The sequence below is a fragment of the Thunnus thynnus genome, chromosome 17 (assembly GCF_963924715.1).
Source record: "Thunnus thynnus chromosome 17, fThuThy2.1, whole genome shotgun sequence".
NCBI lineage: Eukaryota > Metazoa > Chordata > Actinopteri > Scombriformes > Scombridae > Thunnus > Thunnus thynnus.
Window position 1 is genome coordinate 12,758,368 of NC_089533.1, and position 16,607 is coordinate 12,774,974.

Here is a 16,607-nt window from a genome sequence, read left to right on the forward strand (position 1 = left end):
TTATACTAAAGGCATTAGAAACTGGCACCATACTGGCTGACTGACAACACAAATACACAGAGATTAGATCAAGTTTCATGTGTTTATACTGTAGCTATATGGTATTATACACTAGACATAGACGCGGACATGCCTGAATTAGTGTGTGTGTCCTGATGCAAGGCTTTATTTAACTCTCTGGCTTTCATGTACAAAGTGGATTCTGTTTATGTCATCTGTTTGGGCTGCAGAAGAGGAGTGTGTTAACATGGTTCAGTTAGTGTAATCGTATTGAGGATGTGTAAAGCAAGTTAAGCACCCCCTTTAGTGTGTCCGGTTTACTTCTCCTTGAATCCGTAGGAGATGACACACACACGTGTGTATATGCGGTATCGTCTCTGTGCATCATGAAGCATAACAGATGGAGCAAATCAGCACACTCAATTATTCGGAAGTCTGGAAAAAATGTGTTTGCTTGTGTACCTTGTGTGTGTGTGTGTGTGTGTGTATGTGTGTGCGCGTGCGTGCATGTGTGTGTGTGGGTGTATCCTCCCCTCAGGTGTCTTTTGTTCTTACTCTAAGTCTCATCCTTCCATGACTATGCTCTACTTTGAAGTATGTCAATCCCCTCTGTGTGGACAAAAATGAAACCACAGCAAAAGGCAAAAGTATCACATGTCCCCATTTTTCATGTCATTCTCTAAACACATTTAAAACTGGTCATCAATAAATCAATATACTGTAGATGCATTTAAAAAAACGTGCAAATTATAAATAAATAATTCTTACACGTGATGTAACAGTAACTTTTACCTATAATTATGTTGTTTTAATGATATACCTGCCCAAAATCAAAGAGCAAAGAGAAAAGGTTAGCAAGTTAGCTGGTGAAGAAAGTAATTTAGCCAGATATTTCTCAGAGCAGTTTGTTTAAAAAGTCAATGAATATTGGACTTTCAATCGTCAGGTTGGCAGAAAATGAAAGTGCTGTTCTGTGTCTGCTGTAAACAAGAAAAAGTTCTTGCTCTGCAAAAAATTTCACATTCAAAGTTCTTAACAATCGTAACATTCCCAGACATAATTTATTTGATCTATTATGGAGACATTAGGTTTTCAGCCACTTTTACTCAGTTTGACTGGCTGTATTTCATTAAAGTGTTCCACTGTGTTTACCAGAACTGACTGAAATTGTCAAAAAACAAAACAAAGCAAAACATTTAAAAAAAGCTAAAAAAGTAAGTTAGACAAACATAATTTAGCTCTCCCAAACAGAAGTGCAGTGATTCCCTCATAGTTATATTTACTGATAGTTTTCTTATATTGTGAGCTCTGGCTATGGAATAAAGTGTTGTGGAAGACCTGTCAAAGAAATGACCACCTATTAAATAGTTCTATTTTCTTCCATTTGCACAACACAGGAAAGGAAATTTTAAGACTTCAGAGTAACTATACGGTTAATATTTGGACAACACTTGGACTCAAACATTAAACCTCCACCAAGAGAGTTACAAGTACACACCACAAAGATAAACATGATCTGTACACAGACCAGAAAGGGCAAAACATGACGGTGTAGCTCTAACCAAACTCCTTGATGCACACATTTTCCCAAATAGGTTAACTTGTGCTCTTACACTGTGGAACTGCAACTATGAGGATTATAAAACACACACACACACACACACACACATACACACACACACACACATACACATACACACACACATATCATATATAGCAGTGTCTGAGAGATGAGATAAGGGGCTTAGATGAAGGGGGGAGGGTTGTCTCTGGTGAAACTCTGACTGACATGGCAGCTCTGGGGTAATCCTGCTAATCCTCTGCTAGCTCAGGGGTGCAGTGGAACTGGAGGCCTTTGACCCTGCACCAAGAGGAGGTGCTAACACACACACACACACACACACACACACACACACACACACACACACACACACACACACACACACCAAACTTTTGTACTTTTGGCACTTCAGAACTCACACATCTTCATCTTGACTTCCAGTGGCTGCACCACATTCCCTAAAGAGTCAATTATTAACTTTTATGGATCCTTGAAATGTGTCGATAGAAACTGCATGTTCTTGTTGTTTGGGATGATTACAAGGGTGGTAAAAAAAGATTATGAAGCCAATTAACTCTGACGCACTTGACCGTTTGTCTCACAATACCAGGAAAGGTGAGAGGTCGTTAAACAAACAGCTGACACATATTTTCACTTGTCTCTTAATGTGTGCTGGTATCTGGAAACCATAAAGTTGCAATAAAGCTGATGTTTTGATGCAGTTCAAATGACAGGCATTGTTATTGAAGAATCATACTCAGATTTTGCTAAAGAGTGCTTATGTCAGGGTTTCTCAAAAAACAGGATGTGGTCAAAGCTGTAATACAATTTATTTTTCTTAAAGTGTGGAGAGAGCTCTATTCTGTATCTATGTGTTTTAAAGGCATATTTTGTGATCCAGATTTCCACCAAAAATCCATAAGCCTACTACCAAATTACTCTTTGGGAACTGAGCTCTTAAATGAGATTGAAATGAATCTGAAATAGTCTGAAGGAAAAAAAAAAATCTGCATTATAAAAAATAATAAAATAATAGTTACTGAGTGAGTTATTTCAGGTTCTTACATTTCAAACAGCTGTATTGTAATTCAATAAGATTATTCTCTTCACCTTTGCTCCTGTTCTGATCTTCATTCCATCATAATCGAAAATGAAACACACAATACCTTTGATAAGGGCTTATCTGTAATGCCAGTCAGTGTGTGACATTATAACGGCGATAATCTGTTGAGGTTGAAGGGTTTGTTCAGCTCCACTGGCAGTCATCCGCCCTCCAGTGTTGAGACCATAGACTGTATGGATGAGACGGTGGGAGTTACGTCAAAGTAGACAAAGAGAGACAGAACGGGACCGGAATAGACACAAATTTCAAAATACAAGTAATGCTATTGAGCATGTTGTACAGACCAGCGTTTATGCTGTAGAGCAGAATTTCTCAATTTCCCCAATTTGTCGAAATTTTTAAGTGTTATTCCCATAAACTCTTTGCTATGCCTTCCATTTATAGAAATACAATAAAAATGATGGTTGCATGGAAGAATGCATTGACTTATGAGACAGCTGTAACAAACAGGTCGATAAAAAAATATGGGAGTAAAATATGATGAATGATATATTTCTTTACTATGCTTCAATATTATTTGTATTTTCTTGATTTGCCACATGCTCAACAACAGATTTACTTTGAAAGGTAAACCGGAAGTAAAGCTATTAATATTCTGGCTTACTTGACGCTATTGCCTACCGTAGATAACTTAGTGCTGCTGTTTGTGCGCTCACACACTGAGCGCAAGTGATGGGAGACAAACCCAATCCCTGACGCGCGTATCGCTCACCTGGCGATATTTTCACTGCCTATTTTGTGATTCTTTTTATTTTATTTTTTTTACTTTATTTATATTGAGAATTTAAAACAAACATCATGCAGAACTGGAGTTGAAGCAGGAGGTGAACGCGCGTCTTACAATTCAGTATCAATTTCCACATAGGCTCTACATTGTGTTTTGGGATTTTACGCAGCGATTGCGCAGGATTTGAGCCATGGCAGAGGAGTGAGGCGCGTTAGCCAAAATGCCTGTGAACTGGAATATACTAACTTTTACACGGCGGTCCTATGGAATATAGTCCGATTTTACACAGTCTACATGTTGTGCCATCATCCCACGTGAAAAACAAACTCTTTGTATTCTGTATAATGCTGTCCCTTTGGGTATATATGATATATTGTTGTGTCGGCTACTGTTCAACTGTGCCAAACCTCACGTACAGCTCGGTGAACAGACACGACAACGATGCAGAAGTTGACAATCAGGAGTCCTCTCTCGGGGCGTCCAGGGACTTACTGAATAACGAAAACGATTTGGACAGCAGAGGAGACGAGTGGGATGAAATTAGAGGCGAGGCGAAGGCGTTGGATGATAATGCCATGTCAGGTTTCCTCAATGAGTCGGAAACTAAAAAGTTGCCCCAGGCGATCATCATCGGGGTGAAGAAAGGAGGAACCCGGGCGCTGTTGGAGTTTCTGCGCCTGCATCCAGACATCAGAGCGGTGGGAGCCGAGCCGCACTTCTTCGACCGCAACTACGACAAGGGACTGGAGTGGTACAGGTAGTTTACATCACACTGATACAAATGATCAATTATTTTAAAGTAATAAAACACACTGGGAGACAGAGAGTGGCAACTGCCATGCTACATATATATACACACAAATTGCACTTCTGCTGTCGCTATTTCAGCGTCAACTGCCTTGCTCAAGGGTATCTCATGTAGTTATTTTATTTTTATTTATTTTTTTTGGTACAGAAACATAATTTTTTCCTGTGGAAGATTTCTGGTAAGCCCAGAATAAAACACTGACAACTTTGATCCTCTTCTGGTGTTTTTGTTTACACCTTGTCAGTTCATGCAACCTTTATTCCATTTGTATTATGACATAATTTATCCATAAAGTATACAAGACAGTAGGCTGCAATATATGATAATGATGATATAAAAAGGGAAATGACTGTATAATATCCAGTTGTGACGTCAATGCAAACAACTAACCCCCTCAAATGAAGACTTTGCCCCTCTAAAAGCCTATCCTCATGTAAACTTTAACTTTCTCATATTACGCCACACTACATTACATCATCTTTACAAGTAATTTAGTCCCATAACATTTTCTGCAACAGTTACTGTGAAGTGAACTGAAATTTGCTGGGAAGACAGGTGATAAGATAATAAGAAAATAAAAATAATGATACTGTGCAATGCAATTCAAGAAAAGTTCATTTTTACTGACAAAAGTAATCAGATGGTAGATTTTTGAAGTTTAAACAATGAAAATAATTCTGACTGAAATGTAGATTTTATAGTTGTTTTGTAGTTTGAAGTTTCCTCTGAATTTATATTCATTTATCCACTTATGGAAGAGGGTCATTTTAAAGTCCACAGCATTACTTTTTTAATTAAACTAGCGACTCACGATGTTAACAGTTTGTTAATTTCTTTGATTAATAATTTTTTCACATATTTTCTTTGTGAAAACGTTAAATCTATGGTTCTGGCCTGATGTCACTCCAACAACAACTGTGAATGAAGTGTGAATTGAATATCTACAATGTGACATTGTGGTGTGCTAACTGAAACTGCTGTTTTTGTCACACAGTAAAATAATGCTGATGAAGTGATAAGTGAGGCCTGAGGTGACAGCATTTTATAGAATACACAACCAACTGTTGATCTACCCAGTATGAAAATCGGGAACAGGCTGTAACATCTAGATGGCGACCTTATAGTTTTAACGTGAATAACTCGGGTGCAATCAAACCTGTTATGTCAGCAAAACCACGTCACAGTACACAAATGGGACAGAACACCACTTGCACACATTTCTGTAATGACCAAAACCTTCCATTTGCACTGATATTTTAGTCATGTTCAGTCATGTTCATTTATAAAGCACAATTGATTTTCTGCTGTTTGCATGACCTTCACCCAGCATTCCTGGAATCTTCATACATTTGTCCTTGGATGTGGACTTGCTTTGGCTTTCTGAAAAGGAGGAGGGCACCAGGTAGAAAAGGATAAAGCAGAGCTTTCATTTTGATTGTGGATGCTGTTCAAAGAAACAGCTTTCGGTTTAGGAGTCACCAAGTTACATCATGCTGTCATCCTTAAGCAGCCAGGAGAATGATTCAAGATTATAAATTCCCTGTTACCGATTCAGTGGCAATACTTTGTTTTGATCTTCAATCAGAATAGACATCAATGTCAAAGACAGAGATCAGGGATCTGAGGCTGCTAGCACCTTCAGCACAGTGTAGCATTACATTTTCATTGTACAGTATTCTCTGTCATGGCAGCTGTTGTCCTTTTCCTCTCACAGCTCAATATGCAAGCGTTTTGCTTTGACCTTTGACTTTGATCTGAGCAACCATATTGTTAATATGAGATAATAGGAGATACTGCTGTTTCGAATGTCCATTTGGCTGAGCTGAGGGATTAACAGGCAATGTCAAAGGATCTAGACACTGTTTCAAAGCTGGCTCCATAAAGCTACAATAGGGGAAGCGAAGCATTGTTCAAAGGACTTCTCGCTTAAGCTCCTTTAAGAATTTCCGGACAGGTTTAGGACATTTTTGGATGATCAGTCTGTGAAGAGTGGTCTTTTGTCCATCTCCACAGACTGAGCAACAAGGACAAATTGAAATAGTCGAATGAATGAGGATTTTTTTTTTTTACTTATTGCCTCAACTCTTCCTCAAAGGGGAGCGATGCACAATGTATATTAAGAGTAAGTAATGTCTAGGCAGAAGGAGAAGCTATCATTAAAGAAGGATAATATGAAATGTTATGTAAATAACAGCCAAAGAAGCAGTTGTATATGATTGAGACGTACCAGCTACTTGTTCACAGTGAACACACAGCCGGTGGATGTGGGAAACTGTTTCGTCTTGAGACATGTATAATGAAGGCTTCTTTTCCCAGAGAAGTGATCTGGCTAATTAAAACAACTTGGCTCGAGTTATCACAGTGAGTGCACTACGCCACAGATTGACCCCATACAGCAGAGCAACATGACATTGAGTCAACCCTTAATGATCATTTAGTTGAGCTCAAAATCAACACATCTAGCTTTATAATGGAACACATTGTTGTTGGACAAATTTGTTTTTCCACACATAACCATGCCTACTTGTCGACTTCATTAATTAGCAATTTTATATGATGCTCTAGCTTTTCAGCACAACTTTGAGAGGCCTGTTACAACTTTTCATCACCTGTTTGATCAAAACTATGTCTAAGAGGAGATAAGCTAACAGCATAAAGCCAGGCGAATGTGCATGCTGATTTGTTTGCCCATATGTTTTGCTTCAAGTCCCCCAGACTAATGGTGAGCCGTAGCTTGGGGATAGGAGCAGTCTGCTGGGTGGGCTTATCAGCTCCTGTGGTGGCATTGAGTTGTGTCCACACCATTTATCTACTGTGATTGGTGTGTCCATACTACTGGAGGTCTACTGTGTCCATCCTGCTGGAGCCCCGCATAGAGGAGAGGCCCCGGCACAGCAGGACACCGACGACAATACAGCGCGTTTTCACCCATAGGCGGAAAAAAAGACAGGCAGGCAAACAATTGTGCACACTTACTCACACAGAGCACAGAAGGCAACCAAAGTCGTGGGAACAGCTTCCTCCTTGGCCCCTCCTTTCTTTAATAACAGCATCACTCTAGTTTCCTCCCGTCTGTCTTTTCTGACAGGTTAACTGCTAATACTACCGAATGCACGCTACTCAAATAAACGTCTTCTGACATAATTGCTGAAATCATGTTTTTCCTCTTGAGGATCCATATATAGAACAATGAATGGCCTTCTTACTAACTCACTGAGGGTGTCAGAGAAGACGGCGTAATCCTCCTCAGAGCCCCAGGGAAGCTTACTGCAGGCCAGTGGCAGATAAAGGGCAGTAAATTTAAAGTGAGTCTTTAGAAAGCGCAACAGCATTATGGAGCTCAGTGAAAGGGGATGCTGGAGAACCCCTGAGGTCTGCATTAACCCTGACAATAAAAGAGCAGACAATTAGTGTGAAACATGTTTTCTCTGCCTTCACTTTGTATGCAAATGTGCTCAGAAGGGTGAAAGTGCCCTTTGACGAAGCCCAGCAGGAGTTCATCAGAAGGAGCATTCACTGGAACCTGCCCAAGAAAAGACTCAAACGCTACAGTTAAGCTTTTTAGCCGGAAAGTTGACTTTCAGAGATCTCTGTGTGGAAAGTTGCATTTCCCAAGAGTAGGTTCATTTGAGTCCACTAGTGGCTTTTCTGCTTACTCAACACTTTTAGCTCATTGCAAGGACACAGGGGGATTGGTTTAAGTGAAAGGGCTCTCAATATAGGTATCTCCCAGCTTAAACTAATGTGTCAGCACACTGACAGGAAAAGAAGGGAAAATAGGTTGATAATGAGATGCTCCAAAGAAACAATTCACACATGCTAGCGGTTGTTTCAAACATTCCTAAAATTATCCACAAACTATGCAACCAAGAACTTAAAAAACTCTGCAAACCCTACTTGTCTGTCATCAGATTGTTTCTTCCAAAAAACTAAAATGATACTAGCTTTCCTAGAATAAGTCTGCTAGATTGTCAGTGCTGGTAATGTGCAACCCCCCCCCTCCCCTTTTCTGGAGATTGAAGATTAAATTTGCTGCAACAACCCCCTGGGCTTTTGTTTGAGGCAGTTTGTCAAACCGCACCACTTATTACAGTACTTTGGAAACATTGAAACAAAACAAGTTCACTCCATTATATCCCCTTGAGTTGTTGTCTTCCTCATCTCACTCGTTTGAGGTATCTTCAGAGAGAATGTGTTGTTTCCTGCATCTATCTTTCTCTCCACTGCGGAGACTCCCTGACAGCAAGTCAGAGCAACTTTAGAAAGCACCAATCTGCCTCAGCCATCTTTGTTTTGCTTCTTTGAAGTCTTGTTTGCTTTTGCTGATCCTCTCAGACCAGCATGCATCTGTGGGGAATTACCTAATTGTACCGCTGCATGAGTTGGAAACATACATTTAATTCAAAGAATGGATTTCTAAGCCCATTAAAGGGAAACTCTAACATGGTAATTGTGATGTTGTGACAAACTTAACAATGCCCATACTCAATACTAGAAGGCGTAATATTTAATGATACCAACACATTCTTCAACCTTCAGTATTATAATCTCATTATGTATTATCAGTGTTATAATGTTAGCTGGAGGGGACAGTTTGTTGGGTTGTGGTGCTGCTGGTTCTGTTGGATTTCTTTCATTTTATCTTTAAAGTCAGCATCACACCTGCTGATAAAGCCCTTTAAGTGGTCATCCAAAATAAAATCAGACAAAAACAACCTTTCTTTTGTGAAACACACTGAAACTCACTTGACTTTATATTGTTCAAGCTACATTTTTCCAAAGTCTCTCTGACTACAGGTATATGTTAACACAGCAGCTAAGGTAGCAGCTAAGAGCCATTGATGCATACATGCTCTATTGATCCTGATATCTATTTGTAATCGCTTTTACGCGGAGTGTGATCAACATCCAGTGTGATTGATTTAGTGTTCCAAGATTTTCTCTGGCACCACCACCCTGACAAAAAGTGCTCACCGGATCTATAAACAACTGACTGTCAGAATTGTTACATGTTAATGCAAGGGTGACAGTTGTGTGAGGGAAACCAGAATGGCTCACACACTGTTCCTCCTCCTCCTCTTTTCAAACTGGGCCTGTCTCCATCAGACAGCCAGGTGGCCTTGAGTTCTGCATACTGACAGTAATAATGGAGGATGGGAAAAAGGCTTTCTCTGCATCATTGTTGTGCTGGAATGTTGTTGAGATACTAGATACTGTTCCATGTCATGATAAGAAGGTCCTGAGTGTAAAGCGTGATGATGATGATGACTTTCACACGCATGATGAGATGGGCTGATAAGGCAGGTGAACATCTTCCCTACAGATCCTCTCCCCTTTGATTTTTGTCTGGAACTTTTCTCACTGCAAAATGGTCTGGTTATTCTAAGTGGCCGCATACCACCACCTCTCATCCCACAGTAGCTCAACCCCTCTCAGTGCTGCAGTGTAAGATTAGAACTCATCATGACATTAGATAATGCTGAGGTCTTTTTTTGAGCTGTCTCTTGTCACAGGGGTCTGAAAAGCCGAAATACAGATGCCAATTAGAGTCAGTCGAGCAGAATACTGCAGGGTACAGGAAATGTTAAGTCTTGTTTTTCTGAACAGTACTTGTTCACACTTTGGTGAACTCATTACTGAGGGCATCATTCAGCAGCCAAGCACACGTTGTAAATTCCTACCTTTGAACCTGCTTTCTGATAGCACTGAATGTAAACAAGGCAGAAGCTTTCAAACGCTGTCTTCCCAGCAGCCGCTTTAATGTACACACCTGACTGCCCAGCAGACACAACACAGCCAAATTACACAACACACCACTCCCGGATTAATATCTGTCTGTAGCTTGTAGTAGGGGTGATATAGTGTAAGCCACTGTTGAGGGAGAAGGCAGACACAGTACATTAAGTGCAGTGACTTAAAACTTTGACTTAGGCTTCAGGGTCAGAGGGGTCAACCGATGTGGTCCATCCTCCAACAGTGCACTTGATTCCATTTAATCCTCTCTTTACTCCTTCCTCTTTTGCTTTATCTCATTCTCTTAAGTGTCTTCCTCTCCGCCTCCCCCCGTTATCTTCCCAGTCCTGCTGTTCTCCTGTGATTTCAACAGTACAGGTTAGAGGGCAGAGGAAGTTTATATGTATGCGCAAGCATCAATATAGATTTATTGTTAGGACACCAATTATAGGTAGAAACTCTTCAAAGCTCAGATTCCTTACTTTATGACTTTTACAGCCCACTTAGATGAGTAAAGCAGTGTTTTTAAATTTTGTAATTTGTAATTCACGAAAGGACAAAACTCAGCAGTCCGCAGTTCAATTCTGAAGAGTGGACTTCTTTTTTATCGTCTTGAAGCTGAATGATGAAGCCTTTGCATGGCTGATTGATAGATGAGGATGCACTGAAACCTATTGGTTCCAGGCGACATTGTTTATTAAGCAGAACAAATTGCTTGCTACATCTGCCCCCCTAAGGTAACTCTCTCACTCCTCACTCAGTCAGAGATGTTCTCCCGTGCTCTATCTCTGCTAAGATGAATAATGCATGCACTTCTCACACAGATTGTTTTGCTCTGGGACTAAGTGGAAAGTTTGATTGGTAGTAAGTTTTTGTGTCCCTCGAGGCCCCAAGAAAGGCCCACAGCACTCCGCTTGTGTGTATCCAAGAGATGCAGGAGATAATTGCAGGGGGTTCTGATAGAGTTGTTTGTGTCTCTCATACCTATTACCTTGATTAGGTTTGTGGTTTTCCCACCACATACAATGCTGGCTAAGGTACTCAAGGAGTGACAAATGGAATAAATGTGTAAGACCCAAGGCTTCCATATAAAGGCAGGAAGGAGCAGGTGACATTAGGTGATGAAATTGCATAAGAAAGAGAACCCTTTGTGTGTTTATGGCACTAATGAGGTATGGGTGATGTCTACTTTTCCCGTAATCACTAAAGCTTTTCCCATTGCTCTACCCAGCAAAATCTTGCAGACCATTTTCTGTTCGTTTCCACCACATGAATTTGTAAGATGAAAGCTTCTGGGTTTGGAGAGGGATATTGAAGCTCCTTGTGTGTGTACCAACAGATGGTTGGAAATTATGGTAATCACTTTAATGACATGGCTCCTCTGCTTTCCCGTTGTTCAATTTAGATCAACCGCTCGCTATCAAAACATGAGATACATTACCAAATACTGTAATAACTGAAAATGCTGATGTTGGGGACTGATGCTTTTGAACACATGACATCACATCATGGCTTATATTTACAGTATTTTCAGGCTTACATACTGGCAGAAGAGACGATTACTGTACGCTGCTTTTGCATTGAAGACATGCTGAATCTGCATGATATCTCATAGTTTGATGAACTGCAGGGGCCAAATAATGTCTTGAATGCAAGAGCAAGGTGCAGAAATTTCCTCTTCTATAACATCTTCTCCAATGTACCTGCATAACATAGTCCTCAAAAAATGCATATAAGATTATCAACAACCCCACACATGTCCTCTATGACTACTTTAACCTAATACCATCAGGAATGTGTTTTATATTACCTGTGTGTAAAACAAACAGAAGAAAGTTTGGTTTTATTCCAGAAGCCATTACACTATGATTGAATGTATATACAAAAACTGCTACAATTGTGAGGATTAAAATATTCAATTTTGGCGACACAGCATGAGAGGAGTTGATTCAACTTTTGTTATTTTTGAGTCTGTAGTTTGTGGTGATGTTGAACATGCACAAGGAACATTTTCCTGTAAAATGCGGTTTGATGCAACAACACTCATAAAGCATTGCATAGAGTCGAATGAACGTTTCTCTAACACAGTCTTACACAAACTTTAACATACTGTATTGGGTCACATTCAACTACACAGATGTTTGTGTTATTGTATCCATCACTTGAGTAAGAACCCTCTTCATGATTGACTCTCATCGTTGTGGCCATCTTTTTCTCCCCCTCTGTCTTCAGAGACGAGCCAGCCACCTAGTCAGCCAACAAGGCAGTCAACCAGCCTCTAATGCTCTAGCGTGTTTGGCTTAGTCCTAATCCCCCTTGGCTCACTTTAGCCATTATCCAGTCAGGGCTGCAGTTAACAGGCTATATTATGATCAACTAGAGGCATCCAGGGTCAAGAAGAATATGCAGTTATGGGAATAGACAGCTCTCAAGGTTTGCATTTTCTCCTAAGGAATGCAAGGCTTCTCCAAATCTCAACATTTTGCACAAAATTACTGGCAAATATGAGACGAAAGGTGCAGGCAAAGTCATCTGTCTTGGCATAACATTAAAAGGCATAATACTGCCTATTCAGAGTTAAACCGTCCTTTGTATACTGTAATGAAGGTGTGGAATATTTCAATGTGAGGATTGTGGGGTTTGAAAGAGGACTGAGGTCTACTTAAAGTAGATTAAATACAGCAGCAGGAGATGAATGTCTTCCTTTAGGGTTTGTATTTAGAACATGTCAGAACTGTGTATTGTGCTCACATACAATCATAGATGATTGATAGGGCTCCTGCTCTACCTACCAGTCACTGTCACTTTAGGTACACTTATAGACTCCGTTAATGTTGCTCATGATGTCTACAATTGTCTTCTTGATGATGATTGACTAGCCCCTGCCTGACAGTATTTAAACCTGCCATGGAGAGACTGTGTCAAAGTTAATCTTGTCTTCCTGTATAGGAGCTTTTGTTGGCTTTAAAAAGTGGTGGCATTACAAAAAAGAGTAGAGTATACAATGTCTGTTTTTATATGCAATACAGTGCCTGCAGCACAAATGTAAATCAGTGTGTTTGTGTGCTTTGCAGGGAATTGATGCCCAAGTCATCAGAGGGCCAGTTGACCATGGAGAAGACCCCCAGCTACTACGTTACCAAGGAGGTCCCTGCTCGAATCTACACCATGTCTAAAGACACAAAATTGATTGTAGTCGTGCGGGATCCTGTCACACGAGCCATCTCAGACTACACCCAAACCCGCTCCAAGAAGCCGGACATCCCCTCATTCGAGACCCTGACCTTTAAGAACATGTCAGCAGGTCTGATTGACACCACGTGGAGCGCCGTTCAAATTGGCATGTATGCTAAGCACCTTGAGCGCTGGCTCCAGTACTTCCCTATGGAGCAGCTGCTGTTTGTTAGCGGAGAGCGTCTGATTAGCGACCCTGCAGGTGAAATGGCTCGCGTTCAGGACTTTCTTGGGCTCAGGAGGGTGGTCTCAGAGAAGCATTTCCACTTTAACCCAACAAAGGGCTTCCCCTGCCTTAAGAGACCTGAGGGGAACAGCAAGCCGCACTGCCTGGGCAAAACCAAAGGCAGGACCCATCCTAATATTGACCCAGAGGTGGTGCAGAGGCTAAGAGACTTTTATAAACCCTTTAACAGCAAGTTTTACCAGATGACTGGTCAAGACTTTGGCTGGGACTGAGAGGAAAACTAATGCAACAGACTCATGCTGGTCCCTTGTGTGTGTTTTTTTTATAATTGTATCATTCTGGAGATATTATTATACAGTGTATGTACAGTATTTGGTGGATGTGTAAAAAGTTCAGAAGTCTATTTTATGATAATTTATTGTTATGATATTAACTCACTAAGCTGCCTAACCAGGTTTATTCATGACCCATCACAAACTTTATGTTCAGTTCTCTTCAACATGTTATAAAAAGCACAATGTTTTTACGGGTATTACAAGCAAGGTCAGTATCCTTTTTTTAAAACCAGGACATTATTTTGGCTTCATTTTCTTTTTCTTTTACTTTCCTAAATGCTGCTTTTGCTTCACCTGAAGCTGAATGAGATCCAACTTTACGAACAACTGGTAATATCCCCTTAACATTTGCCTGACCCTCAGAGGTCCATGGACTCACTTAGTCAGGTCGATACAGGCCCCAGCTGATCCAGTGCCACTTGCCAGGTGGATCAATACAGTAATAGCTCCTCATCATGTCAATTAGACCTGAATGATGGCACTGCCTTGATCTCTTGAGCACCGCAATAAAACATGGATCCATTAATGGTAGTAAGTTTATAGTTGACCCTTGAGCCAACTTCAAGATAATATAATAATATAAATTTCCACTGCAATGTTTTGGCTTTTATACCCTTTCTACAAAGGAATGTTGATTAGGCTCCAATACGGGGTCCTATCACAATAATTTTGTGGTGATTTTTTCCATTCTTCCAAAAAGCTGCTGCACACACTTCATAATGCCAAATCAATTATGGCTCTGATCTAAACAGAACATTATTCATATGATTCATTTACATTCATTGATCTGTTCTGAAAAGGCTCTCATGGATCATTCTGTACAGCTGTTTTACCACAGGTGATACTAGACGTGTTAATGATGCCCTTAGCCATGATAATTCAACCGATAGAGTGATGGCCCCACAGAAATAAGCATTTCTCTAAATCTTTGTTGTCTATTTTGAATGGTAGGTGAAGATTTAACATTTAAAAACAACGTAATTTGGACCAAAATTAATAATGTAAGTTTCATGTATGGTTGAGTTTTATTCAACCTTTATAAATATACATTTGTCAGCATTTTAACAGATGTCATTCCATCATGATCCCTGTTGTTGTAGAGGCACTATTTTGCTGTATGCGTTGCTTTAAAACATTGAAGTGAAGCAGATTTGACTGAGGTTTCGACTGAATGGTGCAGTCATGTCATTTTTATGAAGTAAGAAATAAATGTTTCACCAAAATCCTATACAGTTTCTGTGATGTTTTAAATTTATTTTATTGTATTCACCATTTAATATTAAATGAACTGTAATTGAAGTCATTGTTTTACTTGTTGAACATGTGCTTGTGTTACTCTTTAATGCACTTCCCCCACCTTATAGGTTTCTAGATCCCTGCAGGCAAAGGTGTACTGCGGTGTGTAATTCACCACCTTGCACATTATTGAGCTAACGGGCAAATTAGCACAGCGCTGCTAATTACTTTTAGTTGGGTTTTGTTGCCATGACCCCCACCGACACACAACAAAGTGTCAGGTTTCTCCTCTTGAAAGAAATGGCATATTACGCAAAACTGGCATTCCTTTATGTCCCTGGGTGACACTTAACACTCCACACTCCACAATATGAAGAAGGGTCGGGTTTCAAGGCGCCGTTTACCATTGAACATGTTTACGTGGATGTAAACATGAAGTACTTTTTCTTATTTGCGTGTTTGAGCCATGACCTGAAGCACAAGTAATCACGATGTCTTTGTGCTGCTGCTGGTATGCTATTCTGTCACAGAATTAAAGTATTTTTTTCAGAAATATTTAGTATCTTCTGTCAATATGTTCTATCATGTTCATGGAGTCACCACAGATTGTCTACGCACTTGACTCTAGTAAACTGTCCCATCCATCATGCCGCACAGCTAACTGTGGAGCAAAGGTTATGGTTCAAATGAGATATGAATCACCCCACTCTATTAACGAACAACCTTTATTTAACTCTTCAGCAAAACACCCTCATTTACCTGGGGCTGCCAGAGGTGATGAAGCCAGTCTCCCTGGTGGCAGGCTAGCAGTCTGATCACTCAGGAAGCAGCTCTCTTTGCAATTACAGGGATAGAGGAGGGGTGCTGTAATTGCTAGGCTCCCAACTGGGGAATTGCTGTTAGCATACATCCCTCCAGGCTGTTGTAAGAGAGACTGTTTTTGTTTGAAGGTTTGGGAAGACAAGGAAAATAGACACCTGGCAGCCCTGAGCATCAAACAACTTCACATATCCACTTGGCAGCTACCACTGGGGAATAGAATCAGAGCTGCTGAATAAAAGTGTAAGAAAATAAAACATCATACAGCAGCAGACTGTTTGGTTTAGAAAACAGATGTACAGAAATGCAGAATTAGGGTGCAGGTAGCAGGATTAACTGTAGCCTCATTGCAATTTCATTTAAAAGTCTTTTTTGCCAAGATGTCAGTCATGTAAGAACTGAGTTAAATATGTTTGGTCTCTGCCTGCAGCAATGATTGCTACTCACTTATCCACTCTACATTTAATTTGATTGTGACCTGACTTACTCCTGTCAAGTCAGTTATTTTGGAATTAGTTCTAAAATCACCATATGAGGTTTATAATTTACACTTTATGATACATCAGCAATAGATGCAACAATTTAGATGGAGAGAGGAGAGTTGAGGGGATGACATGAGCAGAGGAGCCAGGCTGAATCTAACCAAAAATATCTCAAGTACATGGTGTACACCTCAGGGGCACATGAAGGTAAAACTCCCAATATAGCCAATCTAAATCTTATCATGTTGTCTGGTTTTACAGTATTTGTTTTTACTAAAATAGACACTGCTGAGACAACTGCACTGACTAATACAATACAATACAAAAACTGATACAAGGCTAGGCAGCACATGACAGCCAAA

The 16,607-nt window shown here is 40.2% G+C and overlaps 1 protein-coding gene across 1 annotated transcript; it reads left to right on the plus strand.

The window, feature by feature from the left end:
* Positions 1 to 3,343: 3,343 nt before the first annotated feature.
* Positions 3,344 to 15,458, plus strand: hs3st3b1a (heparan sulfate (glucosamine) 3-O-sulfotransferase 3B1a). Its single transcript, XM_067570516.1, has 2 exons — positions 3,344 to 4,168; positions 13,027 to 15,458. Exons 1-2 carry the CDS (start codon positions 3,675 to 3,677, stop codon positions 13,643 to 13,645), a joined length of 1,113 nt encoding a protein of 370 aa, XP_067426617.1. The 5' UTR covers positions 3,344 to 3,674; the 3' UTR covers positions 13,646 to 15,458.
* The last annotated feature ends 1,149 nt before the right edge of the window (positions 15,459 to 16,607 follow it).

Excerpts from the sequence above, each read along its gene's own strand:
- hs3st3b1a (XM_067570516.1), top strand. The coding sequence starts at position 3,675 with ATGGAATATAGTCCGATTTTACACAGTCTACATGTTGTGCCATCATCC. Across the intron at positions 4,169-13,026 it reads AAGGGACTGGAGTGGTACAG|GGAATTGATGCCCAAGTCAT; the intron begins GTAGTTTACATC and ends TGTGCTTTGCAG.